This window comes from Poeciliopsis prolifica, unplaced genomic scaffold (assembly GCF_027474105.1).
Source record: "Poeciliopsis prolifica strain line A6 unplaced genomic scaffold, Auburn_PproV2 SCAFFOLD041, whole genome shotgun sequence".
In the NCBI taxonomy this organism is placed as follows: domain Eukaryota; kingdom Metazoa; phylum Chordata; class Actinopteri; order Cyprinodontiformes; family Poeciliidae; genus Poeciliopsis; species Poeciliopsis prolifica.
Window position 1 is genome coordinate 2964227 of NW_026562416.1, and position 22433 is coordinate 2986659.

At 34.2% G+C, this 22433-nt stretch overlaps 2 protein-coding genes across 2 annotated transcripts in view; one reads left to right on the forward strand and one right to left on the reverse strand.

Annotated features, from left to right (window-relative positions):
* LOC129375864 (tripartite motif-containing protein 16-like) overlaps positions 1-22433 on the reverse strand; it is a 198407-nt gene that overhangs the window by 79403 nt on the left and 96571 nt on the right. The gene's annotated exons all lie outside the window — the stretch shown is intronic.
* On the forward strand, positions 819-16740 carry LOC129375887 (major histocompatibility complex class I-related gene protein-like). The gene is given in 12 exon segments (XM_055055256.1): positions 819-959; positions 1739-2005; positions 2496-2718; positions 2720-2772; positions 3322-3549; positions 8650-8910; positions 11217-11495; positions 11725-12024; positions 12954-13058; positions 14606-14623; positions 14784-14860; positions 16056-16740. Coding segments are annotated over 12 exon segments (1875 nt in total). The 5' UTR covers positions 819-907; the 3' UTR covers positions 16068-16740.

Here is a 22433-nt window from a genome sequence, read left to right on the forward strand (position 1 = left end):
ACCTTTTGTTTGCGCCTCAGGTGAACAACGATAATGTAATTTGGTCACCAGGTTTTAGCTGTTGAATCCTGGATTACAGCAAACAGGATGGATGAACTTCATGCCCTGACAAGGAGTCAGCAAAAGGAATGCAATGTGAATTAATGAGTTACAGCTATATTTAATTTCTCTTAGAGATCAATAAAGTATTTTTTTATTTCAATTGAATAGAGACTTTCCAATAATTTGATTATAATTTGGTTAGTCTGTGACCAGATGCTGACTAACTGAAATATTTTGTGACGGTTTTTATTGTTGTGTAATATTTTTAGACATTTAACAAGCAAATTTATTTTTAAACCAACCTAAAAAACAATTTTTCTGTTATTTGTGACTTTTTTCTTTTTTTACCAAATAATGACACTATATAAGCAAGAACTTCAGACAAATAATAATAATTACAAAAAAGGAAAATAGGAAAAACGGGAATTTGTCAAATAAATTTTAATCTAGATCTGACATGCAGTCTTTCTTATTTTAACAAAATAATAATTTAAAAAAAACAGCTCAACCTTATTTTTTACATTGAACATTATATTCAGTGCATTGTGTCTAATATTTTAATTTCCTTTGCAAACTGAACCATCTGAACTGAAGAAAAAAATCAGATTCCATTTTCCATTTAAGCTGACCTAACAACAGATAACAGAGTTAACTTTCACTTTCATTTCAAACATTTGTAAGGCTGTTTAACCCAGATTTAAGTGACGCTTTACATCCAGGACGCTCTGATTGGCTGAGCTGAAAGCTGACATCAGACACACCCTCACCTGCTCTTCTTCCTTGTTTACCTGTCCAGTCTGTTCTCACGAAGGAAGAAATGAGCTGCAAGAAACTGGAGCTAAAGATGTGAAGCTACATCGGAGAAATGACGCCCTTAATATTTCTGATTCTAGTGGGAATTGAAGGATCCACCGCTGGTGAGTTCGACATTTCAAATATTTACAGATTAGTTTTATTATAAGAACTTTGTGTTTTTTAAAGTTTGTTTGATGATAGTTCCTGGTACTGGATGCAGAAGGTTAAACATTTTACTCACTTATTTAAAAGAGAATTGTCTGAAATTAAGCAAAATGGACCGATTGTTAAGTTTCTTCTTACTTTTTTAAACCTTATGTTATTATTATTTTTACATTGTCTAGATGATCGACTTGGGCTGCAGTATTACGGAGTACGGAGCCCCATAGAGGACAAAACATGGACATGTTTTGCGTTCCCTCGCATACCAAAAGTTTTGCGAGGGAACGCAAAAGAAAAAAAATCCCATGTCCCCTCGCGGGCTCCGTAACAGTATGTCCAAAATGGCAACATGTTATGTCAGCAATGTTGGGTTTGGCGACATGTAAAATGGCCGTTAGTTAATTTATTATGCTTATTCCACAGTTTAATAAACATTTTGGATAAAGTTTAAGACGTTTGAGGATTTATAATTCGCATTGTAAGCCCCAATGTTTTTTCAGATTTTAACGCTTCTTCAGTTAGTTTAGCGTGTCTTCATCTAATATCCATCCATCAATCAATCAATCAATCAATCAATCAATCAATCAATCAATCAATCAATCAATCAAATTTTATCTGTATTGCACCTTCCAGCAGCAAGTGATTTCAAAACGTTTTATCATAAAAACACAAAAATACAGTCGTAGATGAGTAATAATAGAGAAAAGTTAAATTATTCAGAAATGTCTTTTTCTTACAGCGACCCACTCTCTGAAGTATTTCTACACGGGATCTTCAGGAATAGAAAACTTCCCATCATACGTCTCTGTTGGGTTGGTGGATGGAGTTCAGATTAGTTACTGTGACAGCAACATCAACAGAGCCATCCCTAAACAGGACTGGATGAATAAAGTGACTTCAGAATATCCGAAGTACTGGGAGGAGGAAACAGAGACATGTCGGGTTAAACAGCGAATCTTCAAAGAAAACCTAGAAATTGCCAAAAAACGTTTTGACCAGACTGAAGGTTTGTTCATGATTCACTTTCTACATCTCACATATTTTTAAGTTTCCCACATTGTTTGTGTAATTATCGAATCATATCAGTGATAATTTTACACATGATTTTAGTTATTGTGCATCTGAAGATATTTGCCTCTGTGTTTAATCCAGTAAATTTGACTCCAATAATAAGTCTCTTTTTGTGTGTTCCTCTCTATTCTGAAGATGAATCATTAAAAACCATTTCTATTCCAATTCCTGGCTTAGAACCCATAACATTAGACTGCCTTGACATAAAGCAGTATATATTTAATTTGTGGTTATTGTTCAACTAAAAGTTATGAACACATGGTAAACTAAACAGGCCATAAATGCAAATGTCAAAGTGTCTATTTTAGTGTATTTGTTCAAATCTTTAGGAATTTATTTGTGATAGAGCACAAATAAATCGTGCAATTAAATTGGGACAAATTAATGGATTGTGTTTTAAATTCACTGATGTCTCTTTGTCTCAGGAGTTCACGTCTTTCAGCAGATGTATGGCTGTGAGTGGGATGAGGAGACTGGAGAGGTCAAAGGTTATGATCGGTTTGGTTATGATGGAGAAGATTTAATAATACTGGACCCACAGACACAGGAATGGATCGCTCCAAAACCACAAGTTAACATCACCAAACAAAAGTGGAATAATAACAGATATGATTTAGACCATGAGAAGAAATACTTAACTCAAATATGTTGAGTGGCTGAAGAAATATGTGAGCTATGGGAGAAACTTACTGATCAAAACAGGTATTGCAAAACACTATGCAGTTCAAAATACACAACTACAGTGACCCTTGTTTTGTGTAAACATGTCTCCATCACAGTTTGCATGATCTCCCTGTGCATACAGGGGTTTTCTCCAGATTCTCCGGCTTCCTCCCACAGTGCAAAGTCATGACTGTTAGGCTAATTGGTCTTTCTAAATTCTCCCTAGGTGTGTGTGTGCGTGGTTGTTTGTCCTGTTTGTCCTGTCCTGCGAGAGACTGGCGACCTGTCCAGGGTGGCCCTGCCTCTCGCCCGAAATGTTAGCTGGAGGCACCAGCACCTCCTGTCCCCCTAGGGACAAGGGCATTAGAAGATGTATGAATGGATGGATGGATGGATGGAGTTATTGGCCTTTGCAACTGTATTGTCATATCAGTCATCATCTTTTTCCTTTCACATTAGATGACCTTTGTCAACTTATCAAGTTTTTTCTGCTTATTTAAATGTACATTGTTTTAATAAATTAGTTACAAAGAAATTATGTTTATCTTTATAAAGAAACTAAAAATGTTTTCATTATATATTCTCTAGTGCACCCCCCAGTGTCTGTCTTCCAGAGGTTTTCCTCCTCTGTGGTCAGCTGCCAGGCTACAGGTTTCTACCCCAACAGAGCTGAAATGTCCTGGAGGAAAGATGGAGAGAAGATTCATGAGGGTGTCGGGAATGGAAAAATCCTCTCGAACAATGATGGAACCTATCAGATGAACATTTATCTTGAAGACTGGACGAGGTATGAATGTGTGTTCAAGAACAATAAAGGTGAGTGAAATGAAAAATTAAAAAGTTAAAGCATACAATTCAATATGTTCATTGTTTTTTTAAAACTGTATTGCTATTGCAGTATCACAATTAACCAATTAGCAATGGAGACTTGAAAACTAAACAGTCTAAACATTACATTGAACATTCAGTCATATTTAATAAATTACAATTTTATTGAACGTTTCATTTATTTAGTAACTAAGTTCATGAAGTGAAACACATTTTCTAGATAATTGACACTTATGTTTTCAAGCCTTTATTTCTCCAAATTATGTTCGTTTTCTGCTTAGAGCTAATGTAAACTAGACATTTAAGATTAAAATAAAGTAATAATAATTTTGAACAGAAATGTGGAATTACATTTCTGTTAAAAGTTTACCTGACAGACAAATCTCATTGGAACGTATATTCTATTTTATTGAATGTGATAGTATTCCGTAAAACTAGTATGAATTAAATTAGCAACAGCATAGCAGCATATAATGATTTATAGTCAGAGTATGGACAGTGGCTTATCATTATAGCATATAGGAGTTTGTTTAATATGGATTGTTTCAATTGTTTATTATTTTGTGCTTAAGTTTCAGTACCGTTGTTACTTATGGTTAGGCTATATGTGAAATGGAAGCTAGAGCAATAAACATTCTGAATAAAGTTTGCTAAAATAAGGTCTTCAAATTTTCACCAAAATCTGACGTTTATTTTAGATTTTAATTCTTCTTCTCTGGTTACAATAACATTTCTTCTACGAATGCCAAAATAAAACAAAGCACTGAATTTAAAGAATAACTTTTTAATTTATTTTCATTCCGTTCGTTGCTCAGTTTAATAATTCTCAGCTCAGATTTCTCCCAACTTACATTTTTGTCATGTTTTTTCCCCTGTCCTGCTTTTTATGCAGAGAATCACATGATCTGAAAATTTAGTGTCTTGTAGTAAACACCAGACTCATCCCTGGCTGTAAAGACATATGATGCATCTTTATTCAGCAAAATGTGCTTATTTTTTCATATCACTTGAACTCACTTAAACCAGAGGATATTATTAATAATGACGTCAAAGCTGGGGAGAGGACCCAAAAACTGAACTCAAGTAAGAGCAGCACTACTTCAACATATTTTTACTCAGGTAAAATTAATCAGTTGCCATCCAAGAAACTAGTGAAGTAAGAATAGAAAGTATTTGGTAAAATCTCCACTCAAGTACTGAAGAACTGATCAAGACTTCAGTCTTTTAATATTTAAAATCTACCGTATTTTCCGGACTTTAAGTCGCTCCGGAGTATAAGTCTCACCAGCCATCAAATGCATAATAAAGCAGGAAAATACATATATAAGTCGTACCGGAATATAAGTCGTATTTTTGAGGGAAATTTATTTGATAAAATTCAACATCAAGAACAGACATGTCATCTTGAAAGGCAATAAAAATAAAATAGAAGCAACAACAGGCTGAGTAATTGTACGGTATGCTAAGGTTACATGACAAACAACAAACTGAGACCGTGCCTGGTATGTTAACATAACATATTAAGAGTTATTTAGATAACTATAGCGTAAATAACATGCTAGCAAGTTTACCAAACCATCTGTGTCACTCCAATTCACTTAGTCATCATCTTCAGTGTCGCTTTCAAACAACTCCGCTAACTTCAGAGGTAGAACACAAAGTGAGTCGCCCACAATTATCAACACAGGCCTAGAGCGCCCTCTTGCGGTTTACTGTGAATATAACGTGATATGATATAACGTGTTAAAATTTCACACATAAGTCGCTCCTGAGTATAAGTTGCACCCCCGGTCAAACTATGAAAAAAACTGCGACTTATAGTCTGGAAAATACGGTACATCAGCAGGACCAAAATATAAATGTATGTGGAGATTTAGCTTTTTTTTTGGATCTAAATAAAAAATAATTAATAGAAATAACATAATTACAATGTTACAAGATAAGGCAAAATAAATATATTTTTTCAAATCAGTTTCTATCAATATAAAACTTATGAAACTCAAATATAAACAGCAGGTCTGTGCCTGGTAAATTTGGGGTAAAATAAGTTTGTTCTTCATTCAGTGAAGTTACTTGCAGTTGGTCGAGTATCCAGAACATTTACTAAAGTAAAAGGAGAAACATAATAATAAAATTACTAATAACAAAATTCATAAAAAACTTAATCAAGTAAAAGTAAAAAGTACAGCTTTTTACTACTAAAAATATATTTTTTCAAAAAAGTTACTCAAGTAAATGTAACTGATTAAATGTAACTAATAACTCAACTCTGAACGATTTGTCATTTTCTAAGTGAAATCCTTGATAGACTGATGTAATATGTAATAAAATTAAACAAGAGCAAAGTAATGTGCAACTCCATCTTCCTCCCTTTTTGATGTTATTCCAATAAAACCAGAAAATTATATAAATTAAGAAAATTTGCCCAAAAAACACAATGGTGGATTTTTAAAATAAAAATAATTAAAGATTTTATTAAAAGACAGACAGAATCAGATTAAGTGTTCAGAATAAAAGATTTAGAAAGTAACAAAAGAAAGTCTTAAAAACTGTTGGAACAGTGTTGATCCTAAACAAAAACCTTGACCTTGTTCAAGTGGTTAATTAATTTATTATTAATAAATTAATAATAATATATTATTTTATGACTAAAGAAAATCAAACCAAATCTTCACTCAGTTCCATACCAGCCATTTAAACGACATCATGATTGTTTTATTTTCAGGTGTTTGTGTTTCTGTCTGCTGTGCTCCTTGATGTTCATGATGCTGTTTGTTTACTGATGATATCTAAAAATCTGATAAATAAAAAAGGCTGTATTTAAATACATGCCACATTTGGAGAGTTTTTTATTATTTAAAAATACAGTAAGCAACATTTTATCATATGTTTGCTGCTCCGTAACCTGAAAATGAGCTATAATCATTTGGTTGTCCTGCTGCACAAAATTGGCATTGAAGGAGGATATTTGTCATCTATTTTACTATTATATCTTTTTACATACTTGACCAATGTTGATCTAAACTATGTAAACTAGATGCTCCTATATAGGGTTATTTAGTTCTCTGGTCTGATTCCATTTCTGGGTCGGTAGCACAGGAGTCTGAAAATAGTCTAACAATGTTGATCCAAAAGTTTCCTCTGGGCTTCTGGTCTCTGCATCTAAATAGTGAAAAGTGAGTACTCTACAGTTTCTTATAAAATAAACTAAAAAGTGACAAATCTAATTCCTTATCTGGGTTAAAAGTGAATCGTCCACAATTTCTAAAAAGTAATAGTATAAAAGTAACTAAGTAGTTCCTGTAAGTATTTCTGGTTTCTAAGTTTGTAGTTATTGGGATTCTGATTCCATTTCTGGGCTGTATAATATTGATCTAAGTAGTGCGTACTCCACAGTTTCTGATATTACTAGTAAACTGAAAAAAAATTTTCTGGGTTAAAAGTGAGTACTTCACAGTTTTATAAAAAATAAAATAACAAGAGGAAAGGACACCTTAGGGCAACATGGCAACATTCAGACAAAAGGACAAAACAAAGACATGAGTGAAGGCAGTGACATCACAGGGCCATGAAACCACGTTGCTCTTCCTCCCGGCAGAAGTCCGATAAGATGTTATCGAGGCATGATGTCCTTAAGAGCGCTCAGCTGCATGGATAACAGGAGGGGGTGAGGCGGGAAAGAACGTTATGTTTACATATCTTCAAGGAGATTGGAAACATGCAGCCCTTCCAAGGCAACACTGGTAGATTATACATTTTAATCTTCCCTAAAGTCTCTCTGATACACCTCAGTTCCCAATTATCCAAATTAGTTTGGTTGTTCCACTGAGCCGAAACTAGTAACTTCTCCAAGATCGATTCCATCCCGTTTGTGAGTTTTAAAGTCCTCAGTCCACGGCTATACAAATTATTTGTATAGCACCTTTCAGCAACAAGGCATTTCAAAGTGCTTTACAACATAGAAAGACAAAAATAAAGTTATAGAACACAAAGTCAACAACATTACATTTTGCTGTTATTGCACATCAGATTATTGATTAATGTTTCATGATTATGTTTCAAAATAATCTCTAAACATCTGGTTTTAAAGGGACTCAGTGTTTCAGCCTGAGAGTTCGACCCAACTCTCCAGTTGATTCAGTAAAATGTTCTGATCAACATGATCAGAATCTGCACTGAGGTCCAACAGAACCAGCACTGCAGTTCTTCTACAGACCGTATTTATAAGAATATCATTGAACACTTTTAATGTCTCTGTACTGTGGTGAACATGATTAAACAATTATGAACTCCAGACAAACGTTAGCAGATGTTTTTATCTGCTAACAGATTAGGAAATAAAACGGTTCCAGTGGTTCTACATCCAGCTTATATTTCCTTATAAATAAAGAAATAAAGTCCAATAAAAGTTTGGACTTTTATTGGACTTTGAAAGTGTTTTATGAGATAATAAAATAATTTCTGATTTCCACATGGAGAAATGTTTTGTTATTGATATAAGAGAAGTTTTAGAATAATAACATTAAACATTGCGATGCTTAGTTTAGTTGATTTGGTTAGTGCTTTGCTGATTTATTTGCATTTATTTTTTGAGCCCTGTATAAAAAGTGAAACTCGTTGTTTCACCTTTGCTTGAAGTGAACATACTTCTAGATTTTATATAAAGATAACAGAAAAACTGCAAGTCTTTAATAGTCTTTCAAAAGGTGATGTTAAAGGAGATTTATATAACTATAAAAATGACAACAATTATATTCTGGAATACTTTGAAAAGCAAAAGATTAGATGAAACACCCAGCTTTTAAATAGTAGGAAGCTACAAGAGAAATACTCAACATTATTTAAAATACTAAATAAATCTTGTTTTGGGTTTAAAACTGAATACAATAAATATTTACTCCAGAAAATAATTTGTTTAGTAACTGAACCCCTCAAAATTGATCAGAAAGATGAAAAACCTTCGAAATGATCTTTAATTTAGAGTTTGGCTGTTGTTATAATTATTCCATATGTTGTTTGGTTTAACTTGTAAAAATTATTTAATTATTTTGGTGTGTTGTAAATTCTCATATTAATGTCTTTTTTCAGGTTCCCATTCTCTGAAGTATTTCCTCACTGCATCCTCTCAAGTCCCAAATTTCCCACAGTTTGTGGCTGTTGGGATGGTTGATGATGTTCAGATGTTCTACTATGACAGCAACACAATGAAAGCCGAACCAAAACAGGACTGGATGAGGGAGAACACGGATCAGCAGTACTGGGAGAGAGAGACTGGAATCCATCTGGGTTACCAGCAGTGGTTCAAAGCCAACGTTGAAATTCTGAAGCAACGTTTCAACCAAACTGCAGGTTTGTGTTAATTTCACCATTTATTGATAATTTTGTTGTTGCTTATGGGAAATAGGACACACACACACACACACACACACACACACACACACACACACACACACACACACACACACACACACACATAAAAAAACAACAACTGATATTTAGAGACTTTTTGAGAATATGAATTAAAATTAAAAGATTGATGTAATTTTTATTTTGCTAATAAAATCACTTGAGTCATTTTACCAAGATATTAATTTACATTAATTAACAAAAAGTCCAATAAATTATTTTGAAGATCCAAACTGAGAAACTTTAAAACAACAATAGTTTTATTATTGTTGAAAAGATGGAGCCTCTATTCTCTACATTATGTTCTATATTTTCTGTTTAATTGTATTTATTATGAATAAAGTTCTTCTGAGTTAACCAGGTTTAAAATGGTTCAAATCCCTGAAAAACTAAAGCGTCTCTATTCCAGGGGCGGTTCTAGGGTTGATGGGTGTCGGGGGCTCAGGCCCCAAAGCTGAGGGAAGCTGTACGCTGCAGAATGAAACATTTTCACACTAAATGTCTTATAAATAATTTAAAGTCCTTTGTAAAACATTTCTAAGAACCTGAATGTTTGATCCAGTTTAAATTCTCCGTCTTTCTCTGGAAAAGTTGTTGAGCCTTTTTTCCTAAATGTTTAAAGTTTTTATGGTCAAACAACTTTAAGTAACTAGAAAATGAAACGATTCCTGGAGTGATTCTAGTTCCTCGATTATTAAACTTCCTGGAGGAAAATGTTTCTTCCTGGAAGCTTCGTTAAGTTATATTTTATTATTTAAGGCACCGAGTTCCTGCCGGGTCGTTACTTGAGCTGCACATCGTTCTCATTTCTGCCTGAGCTGCTGACTAAAGCTAAGTGTTAGCAGCATAACGTCCAGTTTTCCAGTTCGGCTGGGAGGATTTTATTGATTGGTGATAATATCTGGGTCTTTTTTCGGGATCAATAAGCATCTTTAAAATAATGGTGCCTGGAGTTGAGCAGCTTTTCTCCTGCAGGAGCTGCAGGTGTATTTATCCAGGTGAGCAGGTCGACTGAACGCTGCAGTTGTTACGAGTTAATTTAATAAACTACAGAAAGTTTATTGTTAGAAAAACTCAAATGTGAAAATTGGACTGATGTTGATATTCAGTAGTAAAACTGCTGTTATGTTAGATTTACCAAAGTTTTATTTGATCTGTTTTTATCTGATCACTCGTCAGAATAATCGATCGATTAGTAAAATATTTGCTTCCAGCAGAAAAATACTAGAAAATACACCATGATATAAAAGCATGTTTGTCTGTTTTGCTCTGCAGGTTTTAGTTGTAGGAAATGAAATGTTTTGGCTCCAACATGAGATAATAAATGTTGAGATGCTGCAGTTTGATCAGCAGCAGCAGAGAAACGTCTGAAGTTTCCTTCAGTTTCTGATCAAAACAGGAAACTAACAACCATCTCAGCATTTAGACTCTCAAACCTTTAAAATGTTTCATTAAATCATGTTTTCTGAAAACCTGGTCGAGTCTCCAAACAGAGACGTGAATGTGGATCCGACCAGAACCAGAACCGATCAGTGGTTTGAAAATAAAATAAAGAAAAAAGCAGAAAAACTTCAGAGGAAATTTGATGTTTTTAATTTAAACTCTGATAAAAACAGAAAACAGTAAAAATCTTCCAGGTTTTTCAGATTTTAGATTTTGGATCATTTAAATATTTACTGAATAAAAATCGTTTTTGCTGAAGCGTTTTCATCCAGACCAACAGAACCAGAACCGGTCAGATCCCTGGTTCTGTCCTGACTCTGGTTCCTCCAGGTAGATGATCTGGGTCCGACCAGAACCAGAACCGATCAGATCAGTTTGTCTGGACTCTCCTCAGTCCAGACTGAAGTTCTGCTGCTGGACTCATCCTGATCCAAACTGGGAGAGGAACTGGACCAGCTGGTTCTGCTCTCCACTCACCAGTCGGCCCAGACTGAGTTACTGGTTTGTTCCCAGTTTGGTTCTGGGTTTCTTCATTAATTAGACTGAAACTGAAACCTCACTGTGGTAAAAACATCTTCAGAAAAATCAACTTGCTATTTGCATTAAAAACAAAATAAATAATGAGATTTATATGTTCAAAAGTCCTCAACCTAAATAACTAAATGCAAATTAGAAACTTTTTCCCACCAGTTTCAGTTTTTCTCTGAAATGTCTGAAGTATTTTGTTGCTTTGTAGTAATAAAATCACCTGTTAAAATAGTAAAATGTAAAATTTCAGTTTTGATTTCTGAATCTCTGTCTTTAAGGTGCTCACATTTTCCAGCTCATATACGGCTGTGAGTGGGATGATGAGACTCAACAGGTTACTGGCTATGAACAGCATGGCTACGATGGGGAAGACTTCATAACATTGGACATGAAGACAAACACATATGTTGCTGCAAAACAACAGGCTGAAATTACTAAAAACAAATGGAACAATAACAAAGCTTTTCTGGCGATCAGAAAGAACTACCTCAACCAGATTTGTCCTGAGTGGCTGAAGAAATATGTCGGCTATGGGAGAAGCTCTCTGATGAGAACAGGTGCAGTCACATGTTGTATGATCTGATCATTTATAAACCTAGTTTTATTTATATATACAGACATTTTATAACCCTCATATATGTATATACCAATTTATTCACAACATTTTGCCTGTAGGATTATATTCTGAGGGTTTTCTTCAGCTCGACATATTTCAATAAATATACTTTTCATTGAACATGAGTCATTATTAACAGACTATATTTAATTATATTTCTCTGTCTCTAGTTCGTCCATCAGTGTCTCTCCTCCAGAAGTCGTCCTCCTCTCCAATCAGCTGCTTCGCTACGGGTTTCTATCCTAACAGAGCTGAAATGTTCTGGAGGAAAGATGGAGAGGAGATTCATGATGGTGTAGTCAAAGGAGAGATCAAGCCCAACAATGATGGGACCTTCCAGATGAGCATTCACATCGATCTGTCATCTGATCCGACGGAAGACCGAACCAAGTATGAATGTGTGTTTCAGCTCTCTGGAGTTGATGACATCATCAATAGACTGGAGAAAACAAGAATCAGGACCAATGAATGTAAGTAATTATATAAAATGCTACATTTGCTTGTTAAATATCTGATTATTACAATATCTGAATATTAATTGTGTTTTTAGATTTACTTTCAGGTTTAGGGTGTAGAATCAGAAGCAGTTTTTTTTCTTAGGATTTTTCTACTTATGTATCACAAAATAAATGTAAAATAAGTAATTTCCTACTAATGCAATATTCTCCAGTTGTTTGTTAATCTTTGTATTAAACAATATCAAATTCAACTAAATCTTTCTATTTAGTTAATATTCTGGTTTTAGTTTACATTACATTTCAATCTGGATCAACTCACACAGAGAAAAATAAGCAGTTAGGAGATTTTAATGAACAAATCTTTGGCGCTGAGTGTAGATCGCCGGGGGAAGATGCTGAGTCCGGCGAAGCTCACTAGTCTTACCCCCCGGTCTGAATGATGGTGGATGGAGGAGCGCGTAAGGCGCCTGGAGAATGGTCATCGGGCTGAAGGTGGAGATGGGGAGGAGGTGGGCGAAGCACAGCTGACGAGCAGGCAGATCCCCGGAGGCTCGACTTCTTGAATGGACCGGCTTGACGTTGATTGGCTGGGACGCGCAAGGGCGCCGATCCTGATTGGCCGCAGCGGGGTGTGAAGTGATTGAAGTGGATCAGCTGTTTGTAGATCAGTTGCGTTTGAGGATCAGCTGTGTTCTGTCTCCCAGTTTGAATTTACGCCTTAGCTCCATTTAATAACAACTTTATGACATTTGAAAATTGTATAAATTATTCATGAAACTACATTTTATAATTATAGTCACTAAAGAGAAAAATACTGAAGTTCAGAAACCAGGACAAACAAAACATGAACAAAACAGAAACCTGGTCATGTTTTGATTAACTAGAATAAAAGACATAAAGAAACATTTCTATACATGATTGTAACTGTTTTGTTTTCTCAGCACCAAATACCCCCGATGTGATCATCCCTGTTGTTGTTCTTGCTCTCATTGCTGTCCTCGGTCTCATTGCTGTGATTGGATTCATTATTTACAGGAAGAATAAAGGTGAGTTATTTTAAATATATATTTTGACTGTTGATCCTTACCAAGTGAGAAACATTACTTGGTAAACTGTTTAAACATTAAAGTTATGCATCAACTATAGACACTGACATGCTAATATGATGACATATCATGATTTAGCCTCGGTTTAAACCAGCAAGACTTTATAGCCTACAAGTAATTTAAATTTAAATTTAGATTTAGATTTTCTCACTAATTGTGACTCTTGATTCACAATTGGTCATTTTCTTTCTCTCCAGCCATTGAATAAAATAATGACAAAATGCATCCTGTGTATTTCTTGATTCGGTTGTTAATTGAAACAGTGTCTCATATCAAAGATTAATTAATTTATTTCCTTAATAAAATGGATTATTTCCAATTATAAAAAAAATATTCTCTATAAAATCAGAGGAGCTAAATCTGCTGAGATAATATTTTACTAGTCCAATTAATGATATTCTTTGAATATGACATTTGAAGATGTTTCACTTGAAAATGAAAGTCAACCTGCTGCCTTGAAAATGCAATTAAAGTCAACAAGAAAACTGTTTAACTTAAAAAATAAAGTTCATTAAGTTGAACTAACAACAGGAAACAATTTGTCTCCTGTTCTGATAACATTAATCTTGTGAGTTTTAATTTAATACAGAATTTAAACCAATTATTTTACAATATGCAAGATAAAACGTCCCTCACCCAGTTGAAGAAACACAATTATTTCTAATACTTTCACTCACATTATCAAGGCAAATGAACTACCTGTTATACATTATAGTAATCTAGAATTCTGATCAAAAACATTTAAGCTTTGGAAACTGAGATTTGTGTTAAATTGTCCTAATCAATCAATCAATCAATCAAATTTTATTTGTATAGCACATTTCAGCAAGGCATTTCAAAGTGCTTTACATCATAAACACAAGAACACAAAGTCATGCAACATATAATAGACAATACATTGTTACATATTACATTTAAAAAACAATTCTAATTCTAATTCTAATAACACACTACAGTCGCTCCACTTACATCTCACTCTTGGTGCCACACAGGATACAAAAACATGCCGCTAAGCATCCTGGGAAATAGTTCCCACTCCTGTCTTTTTCTTTACATTTTTTAAATGCTAACATAAAAATCCAGTTTATGCAACTTTTGGAGGTCTGACAAAATTAATATAAAGTTTCCACAACTTACTACTTAAAGTTTATGTTTCATAAACTCACATTTAGCTTCAAACTCACAGGATTTATTTGATAGTCGACACAATTACATGTTTTACAGTGCAGCTGAGGAATAGTGAGTTTCTCAGGTTTTTTCTTTAGTTGTGATAAAATCTGATGAATCAGCTAAAACCAACTATGGATCTCAAAAAGTATAAATTTCAACTAAATATTTACCAAATCCAGCTTATGTTTGGGAGAAATATGAATTATTTAATGCATGTTGATCTGAAATGTTCACTGGTTTGTTGTATCTTCAGAGAATGGCAGAAGTTAAAGGACATTTTCAGACAAAATCTAAAGTTGTTTTTCTATTTGTTTCAGCCAAGCGTCCGCCTTCTCGTAAGTAAAACAATTCACTGTTCAATCTGTTTTTATCCTTAACTCTGTGATTTCCAATAGTTTATCTACTTTATATTACTGGATGTTTCCTCAGGATGTTTTGTGCTCTTTACATTGGTTTATAAAATAATATTTAATCACACATTTCTTGACATTACAGCTATAGTAAAAGGTCCGGCTCCAGAGGAAACCCAGTTTCTTCCAAATGAAAATGCAGAATCAGAACAACAACAGCAAGTGAGTCGCTTAATGTGGAACAATGTTAATTTTATCAAACATAGGACCTGAATGTAAAATATTTTGGAACTTGTAAAATTTAGAAGCATGTTTGAAACAAAATCGTTTGATAGTTTAAAATTGAATATTTATTATCTTGCAACATTTTTATAAAAGTGATCATTTTTTAAACTCTTATCTAAAATCATTACATTTGTAGGATGGTTTTCAGTTTTACTCTTAGGAAAATATTATGGATATAAACCGGTTGTTCTACTTTATAACTGAATATTCTGACTTTGTAAACCGTACATAAAAACGACAGAAACACTTTATATGTCGAGGTGAATAAAACTGACATGACTCTCATAATCATAACGTAACGCCGTCATGAACATGAAGGAGTTTTTATGAATGTTTAGGACTGAAGTGTCATTCGGTAAATAATAACATTTTTATTGCAAAGTTGACAATTTTAATGGACTTTTGATGCAACTTTGCGTTAAAACAAATATTAATTACCGAATGAAACTTCAGTGTTAAACATTCATAAAGACGCCTTCATGTCATGTCAGTATTATTCACACCTGGTCAAATAAAGTGTTAACAAAAAGACGCTTCTTGTTATTATTGCTAGAATATTTTTATAGACAATATGGAATCACTCAATATTAAAAAAATATTTGGGTTGTTTGTAATTTCTAATGCCAAAGCAAGTATTGAGTTGTGTAATTATGGAAATTATTCTGAAGTTAAAAGAGAGAGATTGTATTCTTATCAACTGTTAGATCTGGTTAAATGACCCCAATTATAATTAGTTAAAACAACTGAAAATATTAAGATATATGTATATTTATCCCAAATGTAATAATGTTACTTAATATTTACCGATATTCAGATTTAAATTTGATCCTGTTGCTAGTTTTAAAGTTTGTGATTTTGTCACTGTCCTTATTATTGTGTTTTTATCCTCTATGCAAAACCAAATGCAAATTTCCACATGCATTAGAAACCATAAAGATTAGTACTATTATCATTATTATTATGTAATTCTGCCTTTGAATTTATTTTTGTCTCATTAGTAATTTACTGTTAAACAGAGAATCTTGGACTTTATCACAGCTTTTGGGTTCAAAGGTTATAATTTGATTAATTAAACACGTAACATTTCAGTTCTTTCTCTTTGACTAAATCTTTTGTCTTTTTGTCTCTGTAGGTTCATCAATGAAATTTTCACTGACCAAGAAATGGCTCCACTTTCTCTATTCTTGTTAAATTGTATTTCTTGTCATGTTGGACAGAAATACATCAACTGGTTCAAATTCTGTTCAATCAAATTGGAGTTATTTTATTTTTATGGTCTGGGAAAATGTTGACCTTTTTCTTTAGCAAAAAAGTTTTGCTTTTCATCCAAACACAGCAACTCTGACAACTAAAGCTCATATCTGCAAAAATCAAACATTTTATCTCTGGGTAGCAGGTAATGTAATATATTATGTTTTGTTTATGTGTTAAAACTTTTCTGATCCAATCAACTTCCAGTACATTAAGACTTATAGCTGTAATATGGGAACAGGGTTAAGTTTTGTATCACAGTGATTATCACACATATAGATTTGATTTCTAGATCTGCCAATATTCACCTGATTATCATAAATATTTTGGGTAAATTGTATTTTTTTCTTTCATCACTTTTAGCTCAGTTTCTATTGTTTAACTGCCTTAGTTTTTATTTTTATTTTAATTAAAATAACTTTAAAAACTGCTTTTTCAGTCATTTATATTTAATGTAGACAATAAAATATTGAGTAAGGAATATTTTTTTCTTTTTTAAAGATCTGGGGTTTAATTTCTTATGTTGAGTTAAATAAAGTGGTTTTCTGTTTAAATCAGTTCTTGTAAATTTGGTTTGTTTGAAATAAATTTCTATCTAATCCAACTTTTCTTTGCCTTTTATGTTATTAGATATAATTGAGTTTCAGTTTGTAAATCAGAGGCAAGAGTTTCAAATCTTATTGTATTTATGACCCAGTGAACCAGAACTACAGAAACCTTTGTGATTTTCTTAAACAGTAAGGTCCTGCTTTTTTCAGACACATAGCACATTGTTTTGCACAGTTAAGAAAAAATAATTTTTTAAAAATATTTATCACATCATTTAAAAGAAAATTGGCATAGCGCTGAACTTGGGCCTGTCTCTTTAAGAAGTTCCTTACAGATACTCTGCCTTCAGCACGTCTTCACAACAATGCTTCTCATTATGCCATTTACTACCATTCTTATGAGGGTTGGACTCAGAAGTAGTTTTCATAATAAGTTCATCAAACACACACATCTCCTCCAGGTGTTTCCTAATTGCTGCTGCAGGGAATCTGGTGGATCTCTGTGTTTAATTGGGCTGCTCTGCTGGGCAGGCGCTATTGGAGAATTGTGAGGCGAATAAACTCTCAAATATAGATAAACATAACAAACCACAGAGACGAGTTCCTACTGCCAGCCACGACAGGTCGGGAGATTTATTCACATTCTACTACAAATAAACATTACAAACATTGTTTCTCAAATCTCAAAGTCTCAAAATCAAAGTCCCCAAAAACTCTCTGTTCTTTGTCTACAGACATTCTTATAGCTTCCAATGACGTCGGTTTTGCGTCAAGATTCTGGCTGCCCATTGACTGAGTGTGTGTTGGAGTTTCCACGAATTTCTGACTGAACTCTCATCTAAACATCTGCTCCATCTCAGAACTGAAAAACAAGTCAATTAATAATAGTTGTTGTTCTTATCTATCTAAACAGCGTACTTTCCAACCCGAGTTTTGGTCCAACATTTTGTACTTTCCAGATAAAATCGGTTCAGATCGACCTTTCTGGCGCCAGAAATCTTTTTCCTTAAAAACAACTCTTAGGAAGTATTCCTGCTCCGACAGTGCTTCCTTACTGAAGCACATGGGCTTGTGGGTTTTTTATATTGGTATGATAAACCTTTCAAATGTCCACATGCTGAGTATCTGGTAACTTTTAGTCACTGTGCTTTTAGTCAGGTAGTCACAGATCCAGGTGATTGTTGAGCCTCCATCTGTGTCTTCTAGAGTTTCTCACAGACCAAATCAGGCTGAATTGTGTTAAATGCTGGAGAAATCAAATAATATGATCCTCACATGCTGCCTGCTCTGTCCAGATGACAGTGGGCTTGTTGAAGCAGGTGAATGATGGAGTCTCCATCTATTGGGTCAGGCTAACGTTGAAGAGATGTTGCAGAATCTTACAGAGCTGCTCTGTTCATGTCTTCAGGACTCTGGTCTGACATATGGAGTTGCAGCTCTTTACCTCTTTGAAAGTTGTTTATTCTTTGACCCACTTGGACAAACAGTGACTGTTACAAAAAGTTCTTTCACAGAAAACACAGCAGAAACATTTAATCAAATCTACTCTTCCTCCTCATCCTTAACCTTTAATGATGTAGATCAGTTGGTAGATGATTTTCAGTCTAAAGTTTCATATATCATTGATTCTATTGCCCCAATTAAACGAAAGGTTGTATCTGGTAGAAAGAAATCTCCATGGAGAAAAGCACAAACAGTTCGATCTGCAAGACAACTCTGTCTCAGAGTAGAACGACAATGGCGTAAAACTCAACTTCACGTTCATAATGACATCTATGAAGAAAAACTACGTAACTATCACTTAACACTAAAACATGCAAGGGAGGCTTTCTTTGCAGCTGTCATAAACAAAAACATCAACAATGCTCGAACTTTATTTGCAACAGTTGACAGGCTCACAAACCCTCCTGTGATGTTACCACCTGAACTCCAATCTAATGCTGATGGAACAAGTTTTCCAGCTTTTTCAGAGAAAATTCAAAAAATCAGAGAATTAATCTGCACATCAACTCTAAAGCCAGAATCATTGCTGTACCAAAAGAAAACAAATACAGGAAAAATGACCCATTTTCAACTACTTAATTATAAAACCCTAGAAGAAATTTAGTAAATTAAGTTCAAGCTCCTGCTGTCTGGATGTCCTTCCCACACATTTCTTTAAGAAAGTCCTGCCTGTTATTGCTGCTGATCTCATCCAAATAGTAAACTCTTCACTTACATCAGGCGTTTTCCCCCAGGCTTTGAAAACAGCAGTTATCAAACCAAACCAACCTGTTAAAAAAGAACAACCTGGACAAATCACTATTGCAGAATTACAAACCAACCTCTGACCTCCCATTCATCAGCAAAGTTATTGAAAAAACTGTGTGTAAACAATTAAATAGTTTCCTCATGATGACCAACTGCTTTGACACTTTCCAGTCTGGTTTTCGTGCTCACCACAGCACGGAGACTGCCCTCGTAAAAGTATTCAATGATATCCATATAAATACGGACTGTGGGAGAACCACAGTGCTGGTTCTGTTGGACCTCAGTGCAGCTTTTGACACTGTCGACCATGACATATTACTGAATCGACTGGAGAGTTGGGTTGGACTCTCTGGTTCGGTGCTCGACTGGTTTGAATCCTACATAAAGAACAGGGATTTCTTTGTTTCAATTGGAAACTTCTCCTCAAAGAGGTCAAAGGTCACATGTGGGGTACCCCAAGGTTCAATCTTAGGACCCCTCTTATTCAATATTTATATTCTCCCACTAGCTCAGGTTATAACAGGAAATATTAGCTACCATAACTATGCAGATGATACTGAGCTCTACATTACGATGTCACCAGGTGACCTTTGACCCCATCCATTCACTGAATAAATGTTTAGAACAGATAAATGTGTGGATGTTCCAAAACTTTCTCCAGACAAAACTGAAGTGATTATTTTTGGATCTAAAGAGGAACGATCTAGAGTCAATGCACAGCTTCAGTTATTACAACTAAAACGTAGCGATCAGGCCCGAAACCTGGGAGTAGTGATGGACTCGGACTTGAACCTCCAGAGCCACATAAAGACAATTACAAAGTCGGCCTTCTATCACCTGAAGAACATCTCCAGGATTAGAGGACTAATGTCTCAGCCAGATCTAGAGAAACTCATTCATGCGTTTATCTTTAGTCACATTGATTATTGTAACAGCGTCTTCACAGGTCTGTCCAATAAATCAATCAAACAGCTGCAGCTGATCCAGAAGCTGCTGCTCGCGTTCTCACTAGAACCAGGGAAGATAGAGACATAACACCAGTTTTAAAGTCCCTCCACTGGCTCCCTGTAGCTCAAAGAATAGATTTTAAAATACTGTTAGTTTATAAATCACTGAACGGTTTAGCACCACAATACATCAAAGATCTGCTGTTGTTGTATCAACCTTCCAGACCTCTCAGGTTCTGGTTCTGGTCTGCTCTGCATCCCCAGAACCAGAATCAAGCAGCAGCTTTCAGCATCTATGCACCAAAAATTTGGAACAAACCTCCAGAAAACTGTAAAACAGCAGAAACCCTGACTTCCTTTAAATTGCAACTAAAAAACACACCTGTTTAGAATTGTTTTTGAAATGTAATATGTAACAATGTATTGTTTATTCCACGATGCATAACTTTGTGTTTTTCTGTTTATGATGTAAAGCACTTTGAAATGCCTTGCTGCTGAAATGTGTTATACAAATAAAATTTGATTTGATTTTGATTTAGTAAGTAAGACTGCTGTTAATATTGTGTTCTGATGGGCAGCTGCTGTGGTTGGATAGAGCAGAGCTGACATATTTAGCTTTAACTGGCAGCAAAAAGAGTTTGGGAGATGATTTTGTTAGATCAATAAGAGGCTTTACTAATTACTGAACACAAGGAACTCACTGCTGACTGTTTTTAAAAAGGTTTAAACCCTTTCAAACAGGCTTCTCAGTCTGACAGAGGAAGTGAGGAAACAGGAAGTGACATAATTTCATCACCTTTTGTTTGCGCCTCAGGAGAACAACAACAATGCAATTTGGTCACCAGGTTTTAGGTGTTGAACTCTGATTACAGCAAACAGGATGGATGAACTTCATGCCCTGAAGGAGTCAGCAAAAGGAAATCAACGTGAATTAATGAATTACAGCTACATTTAATTTCCCTTAGAGATTGTTGAAATAGAGTTTTAAAAGTAGCACAATAGTACACAGGCTAATCTTTATGTTAAGACAAACTTAGATAAAGATCCAAACTAAAACAAACTGGCCACTCTAAAAATTTTACATGAATTGTATAGGGAGGATCTTAAAGAAAGACAGACTGAGACTTCCTTAAATCTCTTTAGACAGGGCATCTATCTGCCAGACAGTTAACAAATTGCTTAGCATGGTTCAAAAGTTCACTAGGATCTTAAAACTTTTTATAAATAATTTTATCGATATTAGAATTAAATATATTTCTTTAAGCATGTTTTGAATTAGTTACTTCTTAGATCCAAACTTATAGTCATTATTTAGCATTACATTTTGTGCAAGCTTGGTTAAAATACAAACTACTTTCTTTTGGAATCATTTGAGGCAGAAAACTAAAACAGACAGAGGTCGTAAATTTAGCTCAGGGAGTTTGCAGGAGACGCCTGGTACGGCAAAGACCCAGTTTGACAATCCATATATCTGCCTTTGGGGCTCTTTAGCAGGAGGTAATAAAATCAATGGGAAGGCCCACGAGAGAAAAAACACCTCCTAATGCATATATTTAAATGAGGAGAATACACATTCTTATAAAATGGTTTGTTTTACAGCAGAAGTTCGAATCTCTTTGTGCTGAGTGAGAGGTTCCCAGAAGATGCATCTTTTGTTTGTTTCTGTTTCTGTTTCCCTTTCAACTCAGTTAATTGTTTCTGTTTTGTCATGTCTTGGACTTTTGATGATCTAGGTGAGATGCTTATTGTAACATTCTTTTCGCGTTGATTTTCTCTAGATAAAACTCTGGATATCTGAAGTCTGACGTCGTATGATTGCTCTTTCTCACTGCACACATATTGAGACACAGGAATTCGGGATCAGAGGAATGAATTAATGAGCTAAATTAAGTTATTCCTCTTTTTAATTCTTAACAAGATCAATAAAGTATTTTTTAATTTAAATTGAATAGATTTTCCAATAGTTTGATTATATTTTGGTTAGTCTGTGAGCAGATGCTGACTAACTAAAATATTTTGTGACAGTTTTTATTGTTGTGTAATATTTTTAGACATGTAACAAGCAAATTTAGTTTTAAAACAACCTAAAATTATTATTAATTTTTGTTTCTGTTATTTGGGCTTTTTTTTTGGTTACCAAATAAATGACACTGGAAATACATAAGCAAGAACTTAAGAGAAATAATAATAATTTTAAAAAAGGAAATAGGAAAAAGGGGAATTTGTGAAATAAATTTTAATCTAGGTATAAAATAATAATAATAAAATCAGTTCAAACTTATTAGTTTACATTGAACATTATATTCAGTGCATTGTGTCAGATATTTTAATTTCCCTTCCGAACTGAATAGAAAAAATATCAGCTTTTATCTTCCATTTAAGCTGACCTAATAACAGATAACAGTTAACTTTCACTTTCACTTCAAACCTTCATAAGTCTGATTAACCCAGATTTAAGTGACGCTTTACATCCAGGACGCTCTGATTGGCTGAGTTGAAAGCTGACATCAGACA